Here is a 24,360-nt window from a genome sequence, read left to right on the forward strand (position 1 = left end):
GCTGGTCTATGTAACCGTTCACATTCATTCAGATTGTCTGGTTTGATCATTTTAATCGTATATCAACTGTTCTTATGGTGTCATAAATCTTATTGTATAGGTTGCTGGTATGGTATTATATGGTATTATATTATATTATATACATACACACACACACACACACACACACACACCCTGGCACCTTAATAGTGAAGGGTTAAACCACAGAGCCTAGGACTTGCCGATCAGAAGGTCGGCGGTTCGAATCCCCGCGACGGGGTGAGCTCCCATTGCTCAGTCCCTGCTCCTGCCAACCTAGCAGTTCAAAAGCACGTCAAAGTGCAAGTAGATAAATAGGTACCGCTCCGGCGGGAAGGTAAACAGCGTTACCGTGCGCTGCTCTGATTCGCCAGAAGCGGCTTAGTCATGCAGGCCACATGACCCGGAAGCTGTACGCTGGCTCCCTCGGCCAATAAAGCGAGATGAGTGCCGCAACCCCAGAGTCGGCCATGACTGGACCTAATGGTCAGGAGTCCCTTTACCTTTTACTTTTTTAAAAAATCAAATAATAAAAAACCTCATATATATATATATATATATATATATATAACCTAATAATAATTTTTAACCCAATGATAAATTATATTTTTTTAAAAGACACACCAAATAAATATTTTTTAAAAAAACCTAATAATAAAATAAGTATTTTAAAAAACCTAGTAATGCATATTTTTTTAAAAAAACAACACCTTAATAATAGCTAATAACACACAATTTTAAAGACCTACAAACAAACGAACAAAAACCAATTAAATACATGGTAAGTAATATAAGGGCAGCTAACATTTTAGAAAGGCGGGTGGCCTAAAAGTCCTCCCCACCCCCCACACATTAACCCTTCCATGGGAGCCTAGGCCGCCGTCCTTCGTCATCACCAGCCGCCTTCCGTCGCCCGCGCCGCCCCCCCTCGCCCCCGCACCCAGTGGTACTTCCCTCCCCTTTCCCAAAGGCCGCGGCGAGCGTCCCCTCCATCCACAAATGGACCATTCCCCTCCCACCTCCCCGTCCGCCGCGTCGCGCGTCGCTCCGTCTGCCCGCCCCGTGCCGTTGGCGCCTGCGCAGTGGTGCCGCTGCCCTGAGGGGGGCTGTTTCTCCAGCTGGGCGACTGTTTACAGCTGCGGGGGGGGCGGGAGACTCGGCGTGCGGAGGAAGCGAGCGGAGGCCTGAAGGGGCGGCGGCGGTAGCTGGCGCTGGAGGAGCAGGTAATCTTGAGGGGGCAAGGAGACCCCTCCCTTGGGGGGGGGCTCCAGGTCATAATAGGACCCCCCCAATCCCGTGACAATGGCCGCCTCACCCCCGCCTGGCAGTAAAGGCCCCGGCCCTTTCTTCCCCCCTCCCCCCCAGATTGTTTACCACAACAGCCAATGGCGTGCTTGCCCCGCCCCCCGCCCAGGTTGGGGGGGGTCTCCTCCTCCCCAGTCTCCTGTCCCCCTTGGTGGTGCAGGACCCAGAAAGGGCTTCCTTCTTAGGGGGGAGGAGAGGCACTTTATTATGGGGTGACACACGTCCTCCACCCCACACCCCCAGTCACACACCCCCACCCCAGACTCCAAGGTCATGGTAGGGGGCTTTGGGATGACCTAAGGGGGTGTGCTGGGTGGGGTGGGGGTGCCTCCTCCTCTGGAAGTGTCAAAAAAGACTAGCAGGCTTTGAAAGGGCTTGTACCTCTGGGTCAAGTACAGCAGCCTCGCCCAAATTAAACTTAAGTGGTTTTAATTGGGTTTTGAATCGGCGTGCAATTAACTTTTGCCGTTTCTTTCCCCTGGTTTTGTCGTGCTCGCTTGACTTAGCGGGTCCTGCAAAGTGCTGTTCTGCATAATGCTTTATCTTTCTTTTTTTTAATAGGGTAGGGTTAGGTTTCATGGCACCGAGAAGAGGGAGGGCAGCCTGAAGAAAGTTTGGGAAGCCACTGGTATAAACCAAGGCTGCAACGCCTATGCCTGCTAACCTTAAGAGTAATCACAACTGGACACAGTGTGGTTTATGTAAGGCTGCCGCTCAGTATGTCTCCTTCCCAACCTGCCCCACGGAGCTGGAGCTAGCTGGTGGTTTGGCCTCTTTCCTTTGAATGGTCCCTATTCTGCCATTGCCTAGAATCATAGAATCATAGAATTGGAATAGACCACAAGGGCCATCAAGTCCAACCCCCTGCCAAGCAGGAAACACCATCAGAGCACTCCTGACATATGGTTGTCAAGCCTCTGCTTAAAGACCTCCAAAGGAGACTCCACCACACTCCTTGGCAGCAAATTCCACTGTCAAACAGCTCTTACTGTCAGGAAGTTCTTCCTAATGTTTAGGTGGAATCTTCTTTCTTGTAGTTTGGATCCATTGCTCCGTGTCCGCTTCTCTGGAGCAGCAGAAAACAACCTTTCTCCCTCCTCTATATGACATCCTTTTATATATTTGAACATGGCTATCATATCACCCCTTAACCTCCTCTTCTCCAGGCTAAACATGCCCAGCTCCCTTAGCCGTTCCTCATAAGGCATCGTTTCCAGACCTCTGACCATTTTGGTTGCCCTCCTCTGGACACGTTCCAGTTTGTCAGTGTCCTTCTTGAACTGTGGTGCCCAGAACTGGACACAGTACTCCAGGTGAGGTCTGACCAGAGCAGAATACAGTAGCACTATTACTTCCCTTGATCTAGATGCTATACTCCTATTGATGCAGCCCAGAATTGCATTGGCTTTTTTAGCTGCCGCGTCACACTGTTGGCTACACTGTTGGAGCCTACAGCTCCTCACATATCCGCTTTTACTCCAGCTTGCTTCTGGTGTTGCTGTAATCAGTTTTTTAAAATTTATTTTAAGGCACCTTGTGAGGACTTGCTGTAAAAGACAGGGTGCTATTAAGACAGCAACAGCACAATCCTAACCATGTCTACTCAGAAGTAAGTTCTACTGAATTTAGTAGGGCTTACTCATTACTCCCTGATAAGTGAGGTGAGTGTTCCAGCCAAAATGACAGCACTTGAGAATTTCTCTGCTTTGGTTCACTTTCTCCCTTCTCCAAGTAATTAGAATAAAGGCTATAAAATCTCACCCCACACATCTTGCTTACCCGCCATGGGACTGGGGTCTTTCTACTCCTTCTCTCTCTCCCCCCCCCACCTTGAGGCTAGAACTCCATAACTTCTTTCCCTCTCACTACACTTTTAAAAATCCCTCTTCCCCCATACGCTGGGCCTGGCAGCCCTTTTTCCCTCTTTCCCCACTTTTCTTATAATAAAAATACCCCATAACTTCCTTTCCTCCCTTATCAACCCCACCTCCACCATAAAGTACCTGATTCTTCCCAGCTTGGTAATGGGACAAGCCAGCTCTTTATCTCTCTCTTATAATGAGATCCCATAATGTGTATCTGTCTACACAATCTTGTGGGTCACCCTCTCATAGTTTTCACTCTGCCACTGCAGTGCCTGGAGACAGGCAGTCAAGTCATGTATCAGTATCGATGACCAGAGGAGAAATGACTACTGGGAAGAACAGAGAAAAGAAAAAGCGTGGTGCAGCTGCTGCAGCACAACTAGATGCATTCATCTGCCCCAGCTGCAACAAAACATGTCTCTCTTATATTGGTCTCTGCAGTTACAGCAGGCACTGCAACCTTCCAACAGCCTCAAAGGCATATTCCTCTATTGTCTCCCAAGACAGAAGGATACCAACCAAATTACTTTCTCCAGAGTAATGGGTACATTTTTTAAATTTTGCTGTTGTCATCCATGGCTTTGTGATAATTCTCCTCCCAACCCCAAGCCTCTCCAATCTCTAATGGAAGCTAAGCATTAATATTAATAATAGTAATTAAATTTATAAGCCACCCTTCATTCAAAGATTACAAGGCAGTATACAGCATAAAAATACAAAATGAAAACACAAAATGCATATAACAACAACCAATAACCCCCACCCACAACATTTAAAAGACCATAGATTGCTTAATCAGCCAAAGGCCTAGTTATAGAGTTGCTACATAACACAAATTAGAGCTCAATACACTCTGCAGCCACCTGGCTCGGCACTTTTCTGATCTCTGCTGCAGAAGGGGAAAAGCCTACAGGTAAGGACAACCAATGGAAGGTGTGAGAGCCAGTGGATCTTATTCACCTTTCCCAAGTCTCTCACTAGTGCCTGCAAACTCCTCCTCTCCTGGGCATCCTGCCAAGGACAAGCTATGCTGGTTCAAAATGTATTGCTCTGGGGAGCCCATTGGGGTGAGTGTTCTGCTGAGAGGCAGTTTTCTCCTGGGACTGTGACCCAAAGTCACCCCTTGGACCACAACAACTGTTTGCATTCAGGCAAATTCTCCTATCTGTGTTTTTCAATGCTGAGTAAGGTTACCACTCCCACAAAAGTTCCTCTGAAACTCTATACATTTAAATGGTTTCTCCCCTATGTAGGTTCTTTGCTTATGAAGCTCTTTCCACATACAGCACACTTAAATGGTTTCCTCCTGAATGTGTCCTTGGTAAACCCTCTCTTGTGAGAATGGGTTAACATAATATTAGTTCTTTGTATTTCCAACCCAAGCCTCCAGAGCAATGGGTGCAGTCCCTCAATCTTTCTCACTACTTCTCCCTAGCCTTATGACAGTGGGATGATGCAGCCAGCCCCCCTACTCCTTTTGATAATAAGACCACCTAATGTTACCACACCATCTCAGGGGCATTCGGGTCGAAAACAGGGATGGCCCTCTAGCTATTATTGCTCTCCCATTTCTCATCAGCACAACCCAGTATAACCACTGTTCAGAGACAATGGGAGTTGTAGTGCAGCACATCTTGAAAGCCATAGGTTTCCCGCCCCGCTCTAAAATTTCACTCCTCCTCCCCCCCCCACCTGCTTCTGACACTGCAGATGAAGTTCTTTTACAATAAAGGACTGATTGAACCTGCCCCGAAGATACTTGATAGAGAAATGCTTACTATGGCATTGAAATCTGGGGCTCTGATTTGAACTCCATTAAAGTTTTTGAAAATGCAGAATAATGTTTTTCAAAAGCTATACTCGGGAATTTCAGCAGTGCTTCCTCGTACAGAATAATAATAATAATAATAATAATAATAATAATAATAATAATAATAATTAATAATTTATTTATTTATACCCCGCCTATCTGGCTGGGTTTCCCCAGCCACTCTGGGCGGCTTCCAACAAAATATTAAAATACAGTAGTCCGTCAAACATTAAAAGCTTCCCTAAACAGAGCTGCCTTCAGAATCCAGGTGGTCAACAATTAAAGGCAAGAGCGGACTACACTCAGTTAAAGCATACAGTGGTGCCCCGCAAGACGAATGCCTCGCAAGACGAAAAACCCACTAGACGAAAGGGTTTTCCGTTTTTCGATGCACTTCGCAAGACGAATTTCCCTATGGTCTTTCGTCTTGCGAGTCTTGCGATTTTTTTCGCTCCCCCCCCCCCCTTTTTCTAAGCCGCTAATAGCCTTTTAGCCGCTAAGCCTTTAATAGCCGCTAAACCGCTAATAGCGCTAAGCCGCTAATAGGGTTGCTTCGCAAGACGAAAAAACCGCTATTTTCGACTTGCGAGGCACCACTGTATTTTTAAAATTGCTATTATGTCTATTGAGCTTTTCCCTGCACTGTGCTTTATTGAGTTGGGTGATAACAAACCCTGGAAAGCAGCTTGTCAACATGTTTTAGACTGTTATTATTTACCAGAGCTGAGCTCTGCTTTGACCTTGAATAAGTGTCAGCTAAGGGATTTGCTAGAATCTAGAAGGGACCTGCAACTATTTAGAGACACCGTATTTCCTCCTTGGTATCTGTTCCTGAGAACAGAGCATTTTGAGCTAATTATCTAACCAAACTTTCACCAGTTTCCTTAAGAAATGCTTATATTGGGCTGCGTTTCCAAGTGATGCCCTCTGCAGTCTCGGATAGTCTCTACAACAAGGTCCCATATGCAGACAGACTTTGTATTTATAGTTAGTCTCAGGTGGAAGACATCACTCATTATCTTTTAGCCTGTCCCTTATATAGTGATCCAAGAGATTTCTTTCTAAAACCTTTGGTCCCACAAGCAAGCAGTCACACACCTTGACAGAAATGGTTTGGTTTCTTTTGAGTGACAGTAATAGCTTTATAACAAATAGTGATCCTCTATGCTCTAGCTGCAGGGAAAAAAATAATTCATCAAAAAGGGGTCACTATAAATTTATGTGATGATTTGAAGGTTTGATCAGAAATCAAGCTGGGTTTCAGTTTGTTGGTGTCTCTGGTAACTTCTCCCCCTTACATAATGGATGCTGGCAAACTGGATTTTAAAAAGGCAAAATAATACTAGAATTGGAGTTGTCAGAGGTGCACAAGGGAAAATGTGTTTTAATGATCAGGAACTTGGCAGAGTGTTTGCAGATTTTTATATTATGAATGTATTCTGTTTATTATTACTATTGCTTAATACAAGTTTGTCATGGCCTTTGGCTAGAGTCATAAATTTACGAAGTGAAACAGTATTCACCCGCAGTTTACCTCCAATATCACTGATGGTATAAGCATTGTGTCCTGCTTTAGTCCTAGGGACTCTTAGTTAACTGTTGCAATGAGAGCTGCTGTAGAAGTTTATCAGTAAATGCAAATTTCCCTCTTTCACCCATTATGATATGGCCTTATCCGTCACCATTTCTAGAATAAACTATGACGGTTCGTCCTGGTCTACTGAAAATGTTACTATTGGCTTTGAGATCTGAACTTTGATCATTAAAAGTATTTCATTTTTCCAGGTGGCATCCAGTGAGTATCCAGACACACGTGCAAAGTTCTGTAACTCCACCTAATTATTTGTACCATTCAGCATCCTGGCCTTTAGTCCACATAACAGTGTTTTGGTTCCGTATCTATGCACGAGGCACGGGGCAGCTGCCAACGGCTATAATTCTAGTGCCAGAAAACAAATGGAATGCACAAATCATTCAGTGTCTCTAATGCATTTTGAATCCAGGGTGTCTGAAGCAGGTCTTGGCTGCAAAAGGAGCATTGCTCTGTGTTGTGGGAAGACTATTCGTTACCACCCGCCACCCTCTCTCCCTGTGCTACACAGTTCCTCTGTGTTAGGGCAACGTAGACAGGAGACTCTGTTTTTAGCAAGTGTGCCCTGGGTTGGCCGCAAACCAATTCTCTCTTGTAGTGGCAGAACAGAGTATGCAGAGGCATGCTAATAGCCCTGTGACTGGACTGCAGCCAGGTCAGATGGCAGCTGCCTTGTGTTGGGGTGCTTTTTGACTTTGTGATCATGTTGCTTTGAGAAGAATTGAAAGCAAATGGTGGGGGGGGAGAGGTTAAGCCTCTTCTATTGTGGGTGTATGTAAAGTAAGGCCTAAGTTGTATTAAAGGTCAGAAGGAGAAAGCTGGAAGGAGGTGCATTCAAACTTAAATCACCCTCGGGATGCTGTTGGGAGGTTAGCTCTCCATGCCTGGAATATTTTCTGCAGCCAAATACTTCACACTGAATAGGAATTCCTAGACTCTGTTAGGTTTCTCTTTTCTAGAAAGCAACAGTTAGTCCCTTCACAGCTGGAGGTACACATTTCGATAATGTGAGGATTGTATGTTACCACCTTAATTTTTACAGTCATACCTCGGGATGAATACGCTTCAGGTTAAGCATTTTTCGGTTGCACTCCGTGGCAAACCGGAAGTAATGGAACGCGTTGCTTCCGGGTTTCGCCGCATGCGCAGATGCTCAAAATGACACCATGTGTGGAAGCGGCAAACGCAACATGCACAGACGCACAGTTGCATGTTACGTTCGCTTCAGGATGCGAACGGGGCTCTGGAACGGATCCTGTTCGCATCCAGAGGTACCACTGTACTGCACAGTTATTGTGCCTGGCGCTTTACCGAGCAACACAGGCCAATGCCGGAAAGAACAAGACAGGCCCTTGCCCCAAAGAACTTACAAATTAATTTCAACAGGAAGACAAATGAAGGTAGGGGAGCTCTACCGAAATATAAGCAAAGTCTTTGGGCTGTGTTTCTGTTGAGGAAAAAGTAAGTTTTTCTAAGGATTTGACTGCCACCAATACGCTGACTGATGCCTGTAGGGTTCATATGTCATATGCATTGAATACCAGTTATTGGGGGTAAAGGAGAGAGTTAATATCTTCATGCAATGCTTCTGGGCTTCCCAGCAACATCAGTCTAGCTGGCCATTGGAAAATACAACTCTGGACTAGATGCAGCAGAGGCTTCTTGTGCTGGATGCCCTGTTGGTTCTTCAGGTATCTGCTGGACCAGTTAATCAACGACTAGATTGGTCAGAAGTCCAGTCTGGGGAAGAATGCAGAAGCAAATGGCCAAGTTATCATCCCTTTTACCTCTTTGTCAATATATACATAGTTAGCAGAGGCTGAAATCTCATCCTGGCACTGAGCCTTTCCAGAATGTGGGAGAAAGACATCAGGCCCTGGGCACTTACACCTCTAAAGGCAACCAGGAGGAGCTTGTATGGGGCTTAAAGTTACAAATTTAGCTACTACAGGGGCATAGGTGGGGGTGGGCCACCTGATGGTCATCCCTGAATCAAATAGGTCTCATGGAATACTTCTACAGTGGTGCCCCGCAAGACGAATGCCTCGCAAGACGGAAAACTCGCTAGACGAAAGAGTTTTCCGTTTTGGAGGTGCTTCGCAAAACGAATCTCCTATGGGCTTGCTTCGCAAGATGAAAATGTCTTGCGAGTTCCTGCGGGGTTTTTTTCCTCCTCCCCCCCCCCTTTTTCTAAGCCGCTAAGCCGCTTATCAGCTGATCCGATAAGCTGATAAGCCGCTAAAAGCGCTAATAGCGCTAATCCTCTAATCCGTCAATGGGCTTGCTTCGCAAGACGAAAAAACCGCTAGACGAAGAGAATCACGGAACGGATTCTTTTCGTCTTGCGAGGCACCACTGTATTCTGTTGCTGCCTTAACTCTTCTATTGCCCAAAGGGTATCTGTGCTAAAGAGATTACACTGTCTCAGTGTCAAATTCTGAGCACAGTCAAATATGCAGTTTATAGTCAAAACATGCAGATAAGCAGGCATATACAAACGGAGGAATGCATTGTGCATAAATTTTAAACTCAATGTGTGCAAAGTCTGGTTTACTTTTGTGGTAATGAGTCTGAGCATTGCTGATGAGAATAGTTTCAAAGATGCTCAAGATTTCTGCAAGGATGATCATAATCTCCTGTGCCTTGGTTACATTTTGCAGTACCTTCTGGTGCTGTTCCTAAGTTTTTGATGTGCACGGTTGAAACGTTGTTTCTGCTGAATACATGCAACAATGAAGCTGAGGCAGAACCTTCTAAAGCAGGAACAAACACTGAATTTGCCACTTCTGCAGTTCTTGCCAGAAAAAGCACTGTAAATAAAAATTCATGTTGTGCTCTTCCAGTATGAAATGTTAGCTGTCTGTAGAGAAAAATGAGACAGCTTTGGCATTGCAAATTAAGTTATTTCCCATTAGAACCGGTTCTTTTAAAAAGGGCTGGTATTGTTCAAAGATTGTTGCATATTATATTGTGGTACAGATCACTGCAATGATCTCCAAATTGCTCTCTAACCCCACTACCATTCACCTCTGGGTGTTGGTGTGGTGTTTGTACATTTGCCTTAACAGTAAGGTTTTGGTTTGAGTCTGTTTGCCATCCCTCTGGTATATTTTGTTTATAACTAGAGCTATAGCCTCAGTTGATTATAAGGCTGGGAGCCAAGGTACTACTTTAAGCAGTGGCGTAGCGTGGGTTGTCAGCACCCGGGGCAAGGCAAGTAATTTGCGCCCCCTAACCCGTGGATTTGCGCCCCCTAACCCTAACCCCCAGATGTTGCGCCCGGTGCGGCCGGCCCCCCTGCACCCCCCACGCTACGCCACTGACTTTAAGGGCATGCCAGGTTCACCTAGGAGGATTTTTGACTATTTCTATTTTAGCTTTTAGGTCAAATTGCTATTTTCTAATTGGCCAGCTGGCCACACTAAGGCAGACATTTGCCCTTCCATCTTCTTCTTCTTCCCTTATGCACATTAATACAAAAGGCTGTATTTTCTCTGTAAAGCAGGCATTTGTGTAGGTCTACATAGAGTCTTATGCATATTTTTCTTACCAACACAGTCTGCCTTGTGCATGTGTTCAGGCATGCACACGTGGCTCAGTTTGGAGTCTGATTTTCTCGGGGTGTTGTTGTTGTTATACCCCGCCCATTTGGCTGGAGTATAAATTATTAAAGAATGTCTCTTTAAGAGCCAAGTGAGGCTTACATGGGAGATCTGAAGGGGTTCTGTTTGACAGTCCATCTCTTTTGCAAAGTTCTCCTTCCAGCAAACTGCAGTGAACTAGCACAAAGGAGACCTGTGTTTTCTTCCACATGGAAGCAAGCACCTCCTAGTTTGGAGCAAGTTGCTTCATCAGGTAATCTCCAGCAACAGGAGTGGTCATTTGGGATGTTTTTGGAGTCATGCCCACCCAGCCATTCCTGATTTAGGCTGCAATCCTAACTCTACTGGCCTGAATTCAATAAGGCTTCAATAAGACATGCTTTAAGTTTGCACTGTTTGTGTTCATCCCAAGAACCCTCCTTGATCCATTGTCCAGTGGTGGCACTTAGAAAACCAATATGGTAGGGATAAGGAATCTGACCCGCCAGATGTTCTTCGACTCATCAGCATGGTCAATAGTCCAACAACCTCTGGAGGGCCACAGATTCCCCATCTGTGCAGCATGGGGTTAAGAAGTAGGCTCAAGAAGCCTCAAGAAATGTGAGACCAGACCTGTTGTGATACATAGGCTTGAGGTCTCGCCAATCCTCCTCTTCTAAGAAATGTTCAAAGTTCCTCCATGCAGTATTAGTGCTTTTCTGCTCCGAATGTTGGCAAAAGGCAGAATATGCTTCGGTGTGGGGAATGCAATATAGAACTATCCAGAATCCATGATGTTTCCATAACCAGAAGCAACTTCACAGAACAGCTGACAACACAATAAAAAGTGTCCAGAAGGGTCACTGGTATATCATATCAAAGGGTTTTTCTGCTCTAATAAATATGCATATGTATTTGAAATCCCCCAGAGCAAAAAAGGAGAGCAGTAACTGGTGATGTTTGTATATGTGAAAGTGATTTTGGTTCTGTGTCTTTTGACATGCAGGATATGCTCTACAGTGCACTTAGCATCACCTGGACTTTTGTACTTGAGCAGTTTTCTTTGACTGGTGCAGTGACTTTCTCCTTTTTCCCTCCTCTGCTCTCCAGAATTGGTTTTTGAATTTGTTAGCGTGGACAATGGGAGGTGCTGTGAGCGCAGGAGAGGACAATGACGAGCTAATTGATAACCTGAAAGAGGCTCAGTACATCCGGACAGAGCTCGTGGAGCAGGCCTTCAGAGCTGTCGACCGGGCAGACTACTACCTGGAGGAGTTTAAGGACAATGCGTACAAAGACTTGGCGTGGAAGCACGGGAACATCCACCTTTCTGCTCCCTGCATTTATTCGGAGGTCATGGAAGCCCTGGATCTGCAGCCTGGGCTTTCCTTCTTGAACCTGGGAAGTGGCACTGGCTATCTGAGCTCCATGGTTGGGCTCATCTTGGGTAAGTGACTCTTTTGATCAGCTAAATGATCCCTGCAACTCTAGTTTCTTACTGTGTGGAGTCAACACATATTCTTATCACTGACAGTACGGTGGGCGCGTTTAACCTGTGGGCATGTTTTGAGGAGAAGATTAAGAACAAAAATAATACAGTGGACCCTCTGGATACGAATTTAATTCATTCCGAGGGTCCGTGCACACCCCGAAAAATCCGTATACAGAGGTGCCGCTTCTGTGTGCGGCGTGATAGAGTGCTTCTGTGCATGCGCTTCTGCATATGTGCGTGACGTGCAAAGCGCTTCTGTGTGAGTGGCGAAACCTGGAAAAATACTTTCGGGTTTGCCGCTTTCGCAACCCGAAGTTTACGTTACTCAAGAGTAATTTAACCCGAGGGTCTACTGTAGTGGTCTTCAAATATCTGAAAGGCTGCCCTGTCTTGCAGAAGGTAGAGCAGGCTTGTCCTCTGTTGCTCTAAGAGGGCAGGACAACCTACGGAGTGGAGATTGCAAGGTGGCAAGTTTCAGTAGAGCTATTTGACAGTGGGACAGGGTGCTTCAGGACAGGCTCGACTCTCGGCCAAGACCGGACAGCCATCTATCTGAGATGCTGTAGTTGCTTCCAGCCTTGAGCAAGGGGTTTGGATCATAGCTGTCAACCTTTCCCCTTTTTTAAAGGGAAATTCCCTTATTCCGAATAGGATTCCTCGCAAGAAAAGGCAAAAGTTGATAGCTATGGTTTGGATAGTTGTTGTTTTTAGTTAGTTAGTTAGTTAGTTAGTTAGTTAGTTAGCTAGAAGAAGAAGAGTTTGGATTTGATATCCCGCTTTTATCACTACCCGAAGGAGTCTCAAAGCGGCTAACAATCTCCCCCACAACAAACACTCTGTGAGGTGAGTGAGGCTGAGAGACTTCAGAGAAGTGTGACTGGCCCAAGGTCACCCAGTCGCTGCATGTGGAGGAGCGGGGACGTGAACCCGGTTCACCAGATTACGGATCCACCGCTCTTAACCACTACACCACATTGGCTCTCACACTAACTAACTGGTTAGTTAGTTAGTTAGTTAGTTAGTTAGTTTATGTACTGCCCTATACTCAGTGCGGTTCACAGAATAAAATCAAGATATAAAACCACAAAGTACATAAAAAAACAAAAAAAAACCCAACCCAATAGCCCCTCCCCACAAAACAAAAACACATTTTAAAAGGGCATAGGATGCAAATCAGATCAACCCAAGACCTGGTTTAAAAGAAATGTTTTTGCCTGGCGCCTAAAGGGGTATAATGAAGGTGCCAGGCGAACGTCCCTAGGGAGAGTATTCCACAGACAGGGAGCCACTGCAGAGAAGGCCCTGTTCTCATGTTGCTACCCTCCAGACCTCTCGAGGAAGGGACACACGAAGGAGGGCCTCAGAAGATGTTCTCAGGGTCCATGTAGGTACATTTGGAAAGAGGCAGTCCTTGAAGTATGGTGGTCAAAACCAACACTTTGAATTGGGCCCAGTAACTAATGGGTAGCCAGTGCAGTCGGACCAGGATCAGTGTAATATGCTCAAACCTCTTAAGATCTCTCCCATCTTCATGACTCCATATTCTGCTCTTCTGTGGGGTCACTTCAGACAGAAGATGGTGAGTAAATCATCTTGCACATCAAATGATGTGCCAAGTGGCCCTATGGTGTCTGGTTTGGAACAGTGCATCTCTCTAGGACCAGAATTGGTTATGTGCCTAGGAGGGATACCTGTTCTTCACTACTACACATAATAACCCATAAAGTTTGAAAAAGAAACACATCCAGCACAATCACAGGTGGTTGCCTGGCTTTCCAAATTATGTGTGTATGCGTGTGTCCAGGAACAGCCTGAGCACCTTGCTGCACATTTATTATTTATTTAGAGCATCTTTACCCAGCCTTTCAGCTTTAAAAAATGTCAGGGTGGCTTACAACACACTTTGAAATCATTAAAAATGGAACAGTTAACAAGTAATGAAAGAATAAACAGCCTTTTATCCGGCAGCTGAGTCTTTGAGAGCACCCTTCTCCTCTCCCTTTCCCAATAAAAATAACCTGCGTTCAACAAGTTCCTTTTTTTAATTACAACATTTTATTTATTTTCATTTTTAATGCATCCTTCCTCCAAGAAGCCAAGCGTAGCACACATGCTGCCTCCCCTATAACTTCACAACAACCCTGTGGGGTAGATTATGCTGAGAGAGTTTAACTATCCTGTGAGTTTTATGACTGAGCAGCTATTTGAATCCAGGTGGTCTCACTCGTTAAGCCCAACAGTAATTGCTACACTGCATTTTCTGTTGAAGTTTGTTCCTAAATATGACTGTGTGTGCTCTCTTCCTCTCTCCATCCCATCCCACCCACCCTTTCGTTTTTCAGCAGCAATAATAGCTTATAGAAGGGAGTCATCAGCAATAAACAATTGGGGCAAGCTGCAACTGTGCCAGTTATTTTCTGGATGTTCAAAATTAGTGCTTGTTTTTGTTTTTTAGCTTTCAGTGTAACTGCTGAATGGCAGGGATGTATCTAGAAAGGCTTAAGTACCATTCTTTTAGATTCCGAAGATGGACCCTGGAGCAGTTCCCAGGGTGCATAGATGTGAAAATGTTTGCCTAAGCGGATCATCCATGCAGCGTGCCTCATTGCTGGCCCCGTACTCTGCTTCCAGGTTCATCAGTTAGGATGGTGCACTTGGGCAAAACGTTTTCACACACATATGCCATGGAAACTGCTCCAGAGCGATCCTGCAGATGCAAAATATTGTGAAATTTCAATGAGCAGAGAAAAATCTGGATTTTGCATTGTTGAGCTGACTCTCCTAAACTTGATGCTTTATTCCCTTGCTCAGAGAAAAACAGCCGTGGTCCCCTGCCCTTGAAATCCCCGTCAACTGTTGCTGTTCTTCACTCATTTTTCATGCTCCACTTCATACTGTAGCACAGCAGTAAATAAAACCAGGAATGGGTGGTTGGCAGCTTCTCATTCGCCTCCCCCCACCCTTAGAGAAAAGCCTTCTCTTATGGTGTTATAAAGCTCTAAGAATGGAAGTAAATGCAAAACCCACTGGGGGAGATTCTTGCTTAGTTGGGTCAAAATATGTTGGTGTAAATGGCCTTCTGGTCTAGAGAAATGGGAGAGATTTGTTTCCTCTGGAGAAACGGAGGGCAGGTAAACAGAAGCTCTTGGGAGGACTACCTTTGAGCCCATTAATTGTATGGAAATGTAACTTTCACTAAATATACCATCCGTAAGCATCTTAACAGAAGTCTCTGAATTCATTTCTCCAAGTTTTTAAGTATGCTTTGCTAATAACTTGAAAATAAAGTAAGCTTACAAAAAAAGCCATGTAAGAGCCAGGTGTTGGATTGTTGTTGCTGTTGTTGTTGTTGTTGTTTAGTCATTTAGTTGTGTCCAACTCTTCATGACCCCATGGACCAGAGCATGCCAGATGTTGGATTGGCCAAACCCAAACTTGCACATCTTTCAGATGTACTTTCTCATGCTCCCTTGGTGATTTTCCTCTCACTGGCATCCTCTCCTGTTCCTCCCTGCCTGTTACAGTGGTACCTCGGGTTACATATGCTTCAAGTTACAGATGCTTCAGGTTACAGACTCTGCTAACCCAGAAATAGTGCTTTAGGTTAAGAACTTTGCTTCAGGATGAGAACAGAAATTGTGCTCCGGCGGCACGGCAGCAGCAGGAGGCCCCAGTAGCTAAAGTGGTGCTTCAGGTTAAGAACAGTTTCGGGTTAATAACGGACCTCCGGAACGAATTAAGTACTTAACCCAAGGTACCACTGTACTTTTACTGAGATGTGGGACTCATTTTGTAGCCATTCAGTTCTGCAGGTTGGGTGGTTTATGCTAGTAACCAGCTCTCAAGTTTTGAGGAATTTGCTTAGTATTTGCGCCTTAAGAGAAGATCAAAACCAGCTCGTAATCTGAGCAAAGCTTTTTGGATTCATTCTGGTTCTCCATCCAGTTGTTTTTCAAATGTTTTTTCCCCTTGCATTCCCTCAACATATGCAGGCCCTTTCGGCGTTAACCATGGCGTAGAGCTTCACTCTGACGTTATAGAATATGCAAAGCAGAAGCTGGACTTCTTCATCAGAACCAGTGACAGCTTTGACAAGTAAGATTGGACATGCCTAATTTGCATTTAAACTGACTTCCAGAACAGATTGTAGCAATCTAGGTGGTAACTCCTAGTTAGCAGCATACGGTGAGTTCAAGATGCATATGGGTGTCTTGCATATGCGATATTAGGTGCTAGGACACAGAAAGAAATCGAGAACAGTTCTGTCTTCCACTCTTGTGGATTTTACATACCTGATACATGCCTGAGCTTAGAAACTAAAGCAATTAGTTGGGTTCACTCCAGAAATTTTATTCAGGTTCTTTATGGTACATTACAAAAGAATGCAGTTTTTAAAAAGGCTTCTGAGATAAAGCAGGGCAGTGGGTGAAGTTTTTATTTATTTATCAATATTAAAATTAAGATTTTAATCAAATCTCTAAGTGGTTTACATAAAGTAGTATAAAATATTGATTAAAAATAGCTTTAAAAACTGACTTTAAAACTGTAGACATAATTAAATTATCAAAATATAGATAAATCCAGCATTTTCAAAAAACAAATATACAGAATAAAAATTACGCGTCAGGGTAAGCTTGCCTAAAGAAATGAGTTGTTTTTCATACAACCCAAAACTTGCTTTTCCGTCAGGAAATTGACATTGTGGTTTCACTGGGCAAGAAGGAGGGATATACACCACGCTGCAAACCAAACATGCTTTTGCTGCTGGACCCCCATCCCCAAGGAAAGTGTACTTCTGGGAGAAGGCAGGAAGGAGCCATAAGGAGTACAGGATCAGGTTTAAGGTGCTGGTTTTAACCTTTAAAGCCCTATACGGCCTAGGACCCTCGTACCTACGGGACCGCCTCTCCTGGTATGCCCCTCAGAGAAACCTACGGTCTGCAAATAATAACATCCTCAAGGTCCCAGGCCTCAGAGAGGTTAGGCTGGCCTCAACTAGAGCCAGGGCCTTCTCGGCTGCAGCTCCAAACTGGTGGAATGCTCTGTCAAAAGAGACTAGGGCCCTGCGGGACCTGACATCTTTCCGCAGGGCCTGCAAGACAGAGTTGTTCCGCCAGGCCTTTGGTCAGGGCGCAGCCTGACTCCCTCCTCTGGCAACCTGCACATAATTCTGCTTAATTGGTTGCCATCAATTTGATTTAATTAATTTTTATAATGAAATATTTTTAGATTGTGTGATTATTTGACTGATTATTTGATTGTTGTTAGCCGCCCTGAGCCCGGCTTTGGCTGGGGAGGGCGGGATATAAATAAAATTTATTATTATTATTATTATTATAACCCAGTGGCAGACCACTTGCTTTGTACACAAGAAGTGTAGGTTCTGTCTCTGGCATCTCCAGTTAAAATTAACTTATATGGCTGGGAAAGAGTTCAACCTGAGACTCTGGAGAGGTGCTGCCAATAGTAGACAATGACGGCTCACAGTCGCGTTGGTGGGTGGTTTTTGCAACCCAGCACGGGCTCCCTGGCCTCCGGAGACATGCCATAAAAGCCTGCCATTCCTCCATCCCTGGGCTGGCTGCAGAGGCTGCAGTGCTCCTGCCTGGCCTTGGTTTAAATCAGCCAATCGATGGTGGCCTGGGGGCAGAGCAAAGACCAGGTAAGGAGGCTACTGCCTGCACTGGCCATTCAGTCGTCTCAGAGCATCGTGGAGAGAGGTCCATCGTCAGGACGTTCTGGAGGTAGTTGATTGGGAGCAAGGGAGCTGGGAAGGGACCGGGGACAGTGGTGGAAGGCATGGGGGGCTGGCTTGTAGCCCACATAGAGGATGCAGCACAGTGGCTCTGGGTGGCAAGGTTGGACGTTTTTGTTTGGGTTAGGTCCATAAGTTATCTCGTAGCTTTGGTATCTTGCCCTTTTTTGTTTTACGATGCAGTGTTGGGGGTTTTTTAAATACTGGTTTTGATAGACCAACTGTATAAGAAGGTAAATTGCTCATTTCGGCCCCAGCTACCTTAGAAAACTGTATTTGCCAAGTTTCCATAACAGTATTCCAAAATGGCAAAGTTTGCAGTTCTGGAATGTATTGGCCATATACTTTGCTTGCCTCGATAATAAAGGATTGATATTTTAATATGTGGGGGCTTAGAAGCTCCAGCCTGTGAAATACTTGTGCCATCTACAAGCGTCACTCACTTCTCAGGTTTGAATTCTGCGAGCCTTCCTTTGTCACCGGCAACTGCTTGGAGATCTCTCCAGACTGCTCTCAATATGACCGTGTCTACTGTGGTGCGGGAGTCCAGAAGGAGCATGAAGATTACATGAAGAACTTACTGAAAGTTGGTGGGATCCTCGTGATGCCATTGGAAGAAAAGGTTTGCTTGTGGGACGGCAGGTCCTCTCATTCCTATGTACCATTTACCCCTTGCTTTTTGCAGTGAGCTCAATTCACCAAATTACCAGCTGTGTGGCAGAAAGGGGAGAGGGTTCATTTTCAAGGCTGAGAAATAGGCCATCTATTCTTGCTATCAAGAGGTGATTCATCTTATGTTTTTGTTCTCAAACGCAGCTGACAAAGATAACACGAACTGGCCCTTTGGCCTGGGAGACGAAGAAGATCTTAGCTGTTTCCTTTGCTCCTCTGATCCAGCCCAACCACGCAGATTCGGGGAAGTCAAAACTTGTTCACTTGCGTAAGTGTGCCACTTATCTATGCACCTTCTCTATTTGTCTGTTTATTTGTTGGGTTGGGCTGTGCAAGGCTCAGAGAGACATTCCTCAGAGGTGGGCACTCTTTGCCATAGCTTGCAGTCTGACTTGCCCTAGGCTGTACACTTTCTCACCATGGAAACAGGACTCACCCAGCTTTCAGTTCTGCCTGTGTGTGCTCATGCTGGTGATATCATCACTGCATTGGCTAGCATGGAGGCACCAGTTACACAGCAACTTGTGTGGTGACCTGCCCCACTTTGAGAATGGCACAGATTAGCCAGCTGCCAGCTTTGCTGGCAAAATCTGTGGCAAAGCTGCTGTGCTCTCCTGACTAACTGTCAGTTTCTTCCAGCCATCATCATCATCATTATTATTATTATTTGAATTTATATACAGTGGTACCTCGGGTTACATACGCTTCAGGGTACACACTCCGCTAACCCAGAAATAGTGCTTCAGGTTAAGAACTTTGCTTCAGGATAAGAACAAAAATCATGCTCCAGCGGCACGGCGGCAGCAGGAGGCCCCATTAGCTAAAGTGGTGCTTCAGGTTAAGAACAGTTTCAGGTTAAGAATGGACCTCCGGAACGAATTAAGTACTTAACCCGAGGTACCACTCTACCACCCTATACCCGGTGGTCTCAGGGTGGTTCACAGAATAAAATCAAGATATTAAACCACAAAATACCTAATAAAAATAGAAACAACAAGCCAATAGCCCCTCTGCCACACAAAAAAACACATTTTAAAAGGGCATAGGATGTAAATCGGATCAACCAAACACCTGGTTTTTGCCTGATGCCTAATGGTGTATAATGAAGGCGCCAGGCAAACTTCCCTGGGGAGAGCATTCCACAAAAGGGGAGCCTCTGCAGAGAAGGCCCTGTTCTCTTGTTGCCATCCTCCGAAGCTTTCAAGGAGGAGGCACACAAAGAAGGGCCTCAAATGGTGATCTCAGGGTCCAGGTAGGTTCATATGGAAAGAGCCATGATCTGAGGAAGTGTGCCTGCTCTTTAGTCCATGGCAGCCAAGGTCCTACACTTCTTACTCTTCCCTCTCTCACATTTCCAGCACCAGTGATGGTCCGCACACTTCAGGACCTTGCACGCATTGCTATCCGCAGCACCATTAAGAAGCTGATTCACCAGGAAACGGGCCGAAACGGCAACGGCCTCAGGAACCCGCCGAGGTTTAAGCGAAGGCGCATCCGCCGCCGCCGCATGGAAACCATCGTCTTCTTGGACAAAGAGGTCTTTGCCAGCCGGATCTCCAACCCCTCCGACGATAACAATTGCGAGGAGTTGGAGGAAGAGGAGAGCAAGTTGGAAGAGGTGGAAAAAGCTGTCCCTGAACTGAAGCCCGAGCCTCCTATAAATGTCCTGAGAGAGAAGGTCTTGAGCCTGCCTCTGCCCGACCCTTTGAAATATTACCTGCTTTATTACAGAGAGAAATAAAGGTCACTGTCAGCATCAAGCAGAGAGGTAGGCAGGACAATAAAACAACTCAGTAGGGCTTGACAGATGTATGCCACTTGCTTGCCTGTTAATGTGACCACGCATGGTGGTAAGCTGGCCGGGGGAACGTGGCTGCCGTGTACTTAAAATGTGATAGCATTTTTCAGATTCCTTCCCTTGGTTAGTGTGCTCCAGTTTTGTCCTACAGCAGAGCTTCCTCGGTTGGGGGTGGGGGGGTGGGGGCAGGCTGGCAGCAAAGCGTTCAGCTGCTTACTGAAATGAGGGTCTCATTCAGTAGCGGAGGGAAACCAACTTTGCCGAGACATTTCTGGATTTCTCAACTATTGTTTTTTGCCAGGTGGCGGTTTCAGAATCATTTTGGGCAGCACCCAAACTAGTTGCTTCACACTAAAAGTGGAAATCAGGAAGAAGACAGACTCACACCCACAAAGTCTGGTCTCCTCCAAAAGCCCACAAAAAAAGCACAATTTTACAAAAAAAGTACAAAATTGTGGGTTTGGTGTATGTGCGATGCCCAGTTAAAGCTGTTGTTTTTAAATCAGCAGGGGCTTGGTTTAGGCAAACACTTTTTTTTACAAGGGAGGTTACCCTCTAAGAGTATCAATATGGCCTCCTAAAAAACTCATTAACAGAATTCCTATTTGATAGGAGAGAGAGAAATGGGCATTGTGAGTTTGAAACAGAAATAATTAAGATGCAGTGCTTTATACTGCAAAACTCACTTTCTCTCTTTCTTTTTTTCTTTTTTCTTTTGCTTTTGACTTGATGGCATGAACAACTTGCTGGGCTCATCCAGTTTGTGGTTACATTCTCTGAAAGGATATTAAGTGGTTAGGGGGAGCAGTAGAGGGGGAGGAAGTGCAGAGACTGATTAGTATTTAAAAAGCCATCAGACCTGTCTGAAGGTCTGTTGCAGGAGTGCTGAATCGGGTATGTAATGTTGACAGCTGTGAAGTTCTTTTTTTAATTGGGGTAAGCACCTCATCACTTGGAAGGTGGTTCTTTTTTTTTTCCAGAGAGTGCCCAGAATCTGGAATCAGTGTTTGTTTGTTTTTTTAAAGAAAACCTAAAAGGCTAGGTGCATAGTGTTGTCATTGACCCAGCAGAGACCTCCGCTGCAGCAAAGGGGCTAGGTGACTCTTTGTGTAGGTTTTTCTAGGCGAAAGGCATATAATTATACAGCCTCATTCATCTTAGTTTGATTTTGTCCCTTTTCACCAGTTACACAGCTATACTTTAGTTTGACAGTGTGCAAAGATGTGTTAGACTGCTCCATGGCACATCTACTTAAATTATTTCTCTAGCGTTGGTAGGTAATCTTTAGCCTAGGAATTTGGAGTGAGAAAAGAAGGAAGAGTGGATCTTGTTGAAAGTCTAGGATTTTCCTGGAAGTTGAAATGCTGGGGACTAAATGCAATTTTTTCCCAAAGAAATTTAATGCAATTCTTTTGGTCCATTTTATAGTCTTTGGAGTTTCCTGTTCATCTTGTAAAATGGTCATCTCATTGGCATTTTCATCTCAACTTGCAAATAGACAAATAAAAATTGTCCCATGTAGGAGTCGATCATCTCCCACATGCATATGTGAATCCATACTTAAGGATGCAAGTGTCTTTCTTATCCAGCCCATAGTATTCAGAGGTGTCCCCAAGCTGTACTCATGAAAGCAGGGATCTGCTATGATCTGCAGCCCAGACATTGCATGTCCAGTGTTCTATTATTTCATTTTGTGTCAACTGAGAGGTTTTAAGGCAACAAAAACTAATCCTTTGTAGAACTCTGGTCCCCATTTTGCACCTGCAAGTTCAAAATGCATCTTATAAAGTAAAATCTGAAAAGTAACACACCACAGCTGTCCTTCAAACTCCTTATGTACTTCTTAGTTCTCCTGTGCTTCAACCATTCAGCATTTTAAATTTATATGAAGCTGCCTTATACCGAGCCAGACTAATGATCCATTTAGCCTGGCGTTATCTTTTGTGGACGGCAATGGTTCTTGTATGGCATGTGCCTCCCCAGTGAGCAAGACCAGTTTTCATCTTCCAAAGAGCAGCTTGCCAGAGAAGCTATGAAGTTGCCCTCCGTAACGTCGACTTAATTTTCAAATGATCTGGTGAACAAGCCTCTTTGAGTTGTCAGCGAAAGCTGCCCCAGAGGGAGGCAATCTTTCCATTAACCATGTTTGACTTCTTTCCCCCTACAGCGTTATCAAAGACATTGTGTAAGGGGTTTCCCCCCCCCCCATCATCTTGTCCAGTTTAAAATCTTCTAGGACTCTCTTTTTTTAATAGAAAGATAGGCTCTTGTAGGGCTTTCCCCTCATTTTGGTTGAAAATGCATTCATGAGTAATTATGCTCTGTCCACTTGCTGTGTTATCGCAATGCAAAAGTAGCCAATGTTCGCTTGCGTGTGTACGTGTGCACACACAACATAATTGTGAAATAACGTAGGCTGTAGCATTGTAACAGGAGGGAAATTGTCAGTGGTATTCCTACACACCAGCATTTACACAATGTTTAATCCAGTTCAGTGGTTGTTCTTAGTAATCTAACTGTAGCTGCTGTCATTGTTATTATGATTATTATTTTGTGAAATCTGTTCATCTTTTATTTTGCCCTCGTACATCAACCGTCTGCAGTTTCACATACCTGCGTTTAAGCCTCACGTGGTTGTTTCGTAGCTTTCGATAGGGTCGCCAAGTTGTCCGCATGCAGAAGGAAGCTCTCCTCCATAGGTTTCGTTCTCATATGGTAGCTGAAGATGTACATAGCTGTAGAAATGAAGGTTTGCAGGGGTGGGGAGTACTTTCTGAGGCATGGAGAAATGTTGGAAGCAAATGATTTAAAAAACAAATTTTTATCAAAATAAAACGTCTTGTGTCAATAAATATGTTCCCATTGTAAGCCTCCTTCAGTTGCTTTTGCTTGGTGTTCTGAAATCCTGTACTGGAAAGATTTTCCAAACTGCTGTGGCTGGAGAAACTGATGCTGGAGAGATATGTTTTGTTGCAGCTAGGGCAGAGGAAGGCATGCAGTTGTGCTGCTGTAGATGCACCAGGGCCTCTGCACTCCTCCCAGCAGTCATTTCTCATCACACTAGAGTGATATTTAGCTGCATTGATCTGCTGCTTGATTTCGGTGGAGTTGAGGGTGGATGGCAAGCTCAGAAAGAAACTAATAGCAGAACATTATGTTTCTACTGCCTGAAAACCAGCAATGAAATGTCAGAATAATAGGGTGTTGTGAAAGACCTCCATATTATTATTATTATTATTATTATTATTATTATTATTATTATTATTGAAGTCTGATGTTATGCACTGTTAATACAGTCTATGAGGTTTACCTGGAGAAAGAGTGACATCAGCACACAGCAATAGATGGAAATGGGTTTGGAATTTGGGGCAGGGGAACAGCTGGCTCCTACCCCAAAAAATGTGCTAATGAGCTTCCTTGCTAGCAGTGACTTTGGATGCATAATGGGTTGTTTTTACTTACTGGGAAATCATCATTAAATGGCTAAAAAGTGCAGGCTGGCATTTTGAGGACAACATCGGGTCAACTCTGCAAAAAGCTTGCATGCGCAAGCAGCCCTTGATGTCTGGGAGCACTCACGGTAGTCACATAACTCGGCCCATCAGTCGACGCTTTTGAGAGAGAGAAAGTACTTTTGTTTGCCACTAGGGGGTGCGCTCTTCCCAAGTTGTAGGAATCCTCCAAGGGGGATGGCTTCCAGCAAAGTTTGTCCTTGGTTGTTGAGTTAGAGCCAAGGAAAACAAACAGCAGATTGTTTGGAGGCTTGAAACATGGAACTGCAAGCAACAAAGTCTTCAGTGTCGTGCTAGAAAGCTGCTGCTGTTTTTTTTTTTTTTTTTTACCACTATTTGGCTTTCCTTTCAAACCATGCCAGGTAATCGGGGTAGGGAAACGAAAGGTGCCGGAAGAAGAAGACCCTCTTCAGTGCTGCCATCATGGAATGTGCAAGCTTCCAATTCCCTCTCATCAAATTCCCTTTTAGGCGCAGCTGAAATAGCTTGGCGTTCTGTCCTTTTGCAGAGTCCTGAAATGTACCACCTTCAACCCTCTGCCGAAACGAAAAGCTTTACAGTGGAAGTGTATAATCGTGCTCTTAGAACTGCCAGGTGGGGTGCAGGTTTACCAAGAAGTAAAATGGGAGCAATACAAAGTGCCGCGCATGAGTGCGCATGCTCACACGTGCATGCACAGGAGAGGAGGAGAAAAAGGGTCGCTGGAATCAGCCAGTGCAACCCTAGTCAGCCTGCGCTGCAGACCCTGCTATCATACCACCCATGCACAGAATGAGCAGGTGCAACCCCGGTTAAAGACCTCGGAGCAATAGTTCCATCTCACTCACGCGTGAGAGCCAAGCCACCCACCACAAAGAAAAACAAATAATCCTTAGTTATTGGTACACACACACCCCAATTGGCCTGGGGAAAGATTCTTTCCTTCCTTAGTCCCCAGCGGAGCAATGAGTCAATCCCCAAG

General features: G+C 44.9%; 1 protein-coding gene across 1 annotated transcript; it reads left to right on the forward strand.

Moving 5' to 3' along the window:
- The first annotated feature begins 1,084 nt into the window (after positions 1 to 1,084).
- PCMTD2 (protein-L-isoaspartate (D-aspartate) O-methyltransferase domain containing 2) lies at positions 1,085 to 22,755 on the forward strand. Its single transcript, XM_081196586.1, has 6 exons — positions 1,085 to 1,241; positions 11,281 to 11,617; positions 15,655 to 15,757; positions 17,868 to 18,039; positions 18,234 to 18,357; positions 19,448 to 22,755. Exons 2-6 carry the CDS (start codon positions 11,311 to 11,313, stop codon positions 19,828 to 19,830), a joined length of 1,089 nt encoding a protein of 362 aa, XP_081052712.1. The 5' UTR covers positions 1,085 to 1,241; positions 11,281 to 11,310; the 3' UTR covers positions 19,831 to 22,755.
- The last annotated feature ends 1,605 nt before the right edge of the window (positions 22,756 to 24,360 follow it).

Source organism: Podarcis bocagei, assembly GCF_964188305.1.
Source record: "Podarcis bocagei genome assembly, chromosome: 5".
NCBI classification, from domain to species: Eukaryota; Metazoa; Chordata; class Lepidosauria; order Squamata; family Lacertidae; genus Podarcis; species Podarcis bocagei.

Excerpts from the sequence above, each read along its gene's own strand:
- PCMTD2 (XM_081196586.1), top strand. The coding sequence starts at position 11,311 with ATGGGAGGTGCTGTGAGCGCAGGAGAGGACAATGACGAGCTAATTGAT. Across the intron at positions 18,040-18,233 it reads TGATGCCATTGGAAGAAAAG|CTGACAAAGATAACACGAAC; the intron begins GTTTGCTTGTGG and ends TCTCAAACGCAG. Across the intron at positions 18,358-19,447 it reads GTCAAAACTTGTTCACTTGC|CACCAGTGATGGTCCGCACA; the intron begins GTAAGTGTGCCA and ends TCACATTTCCAG.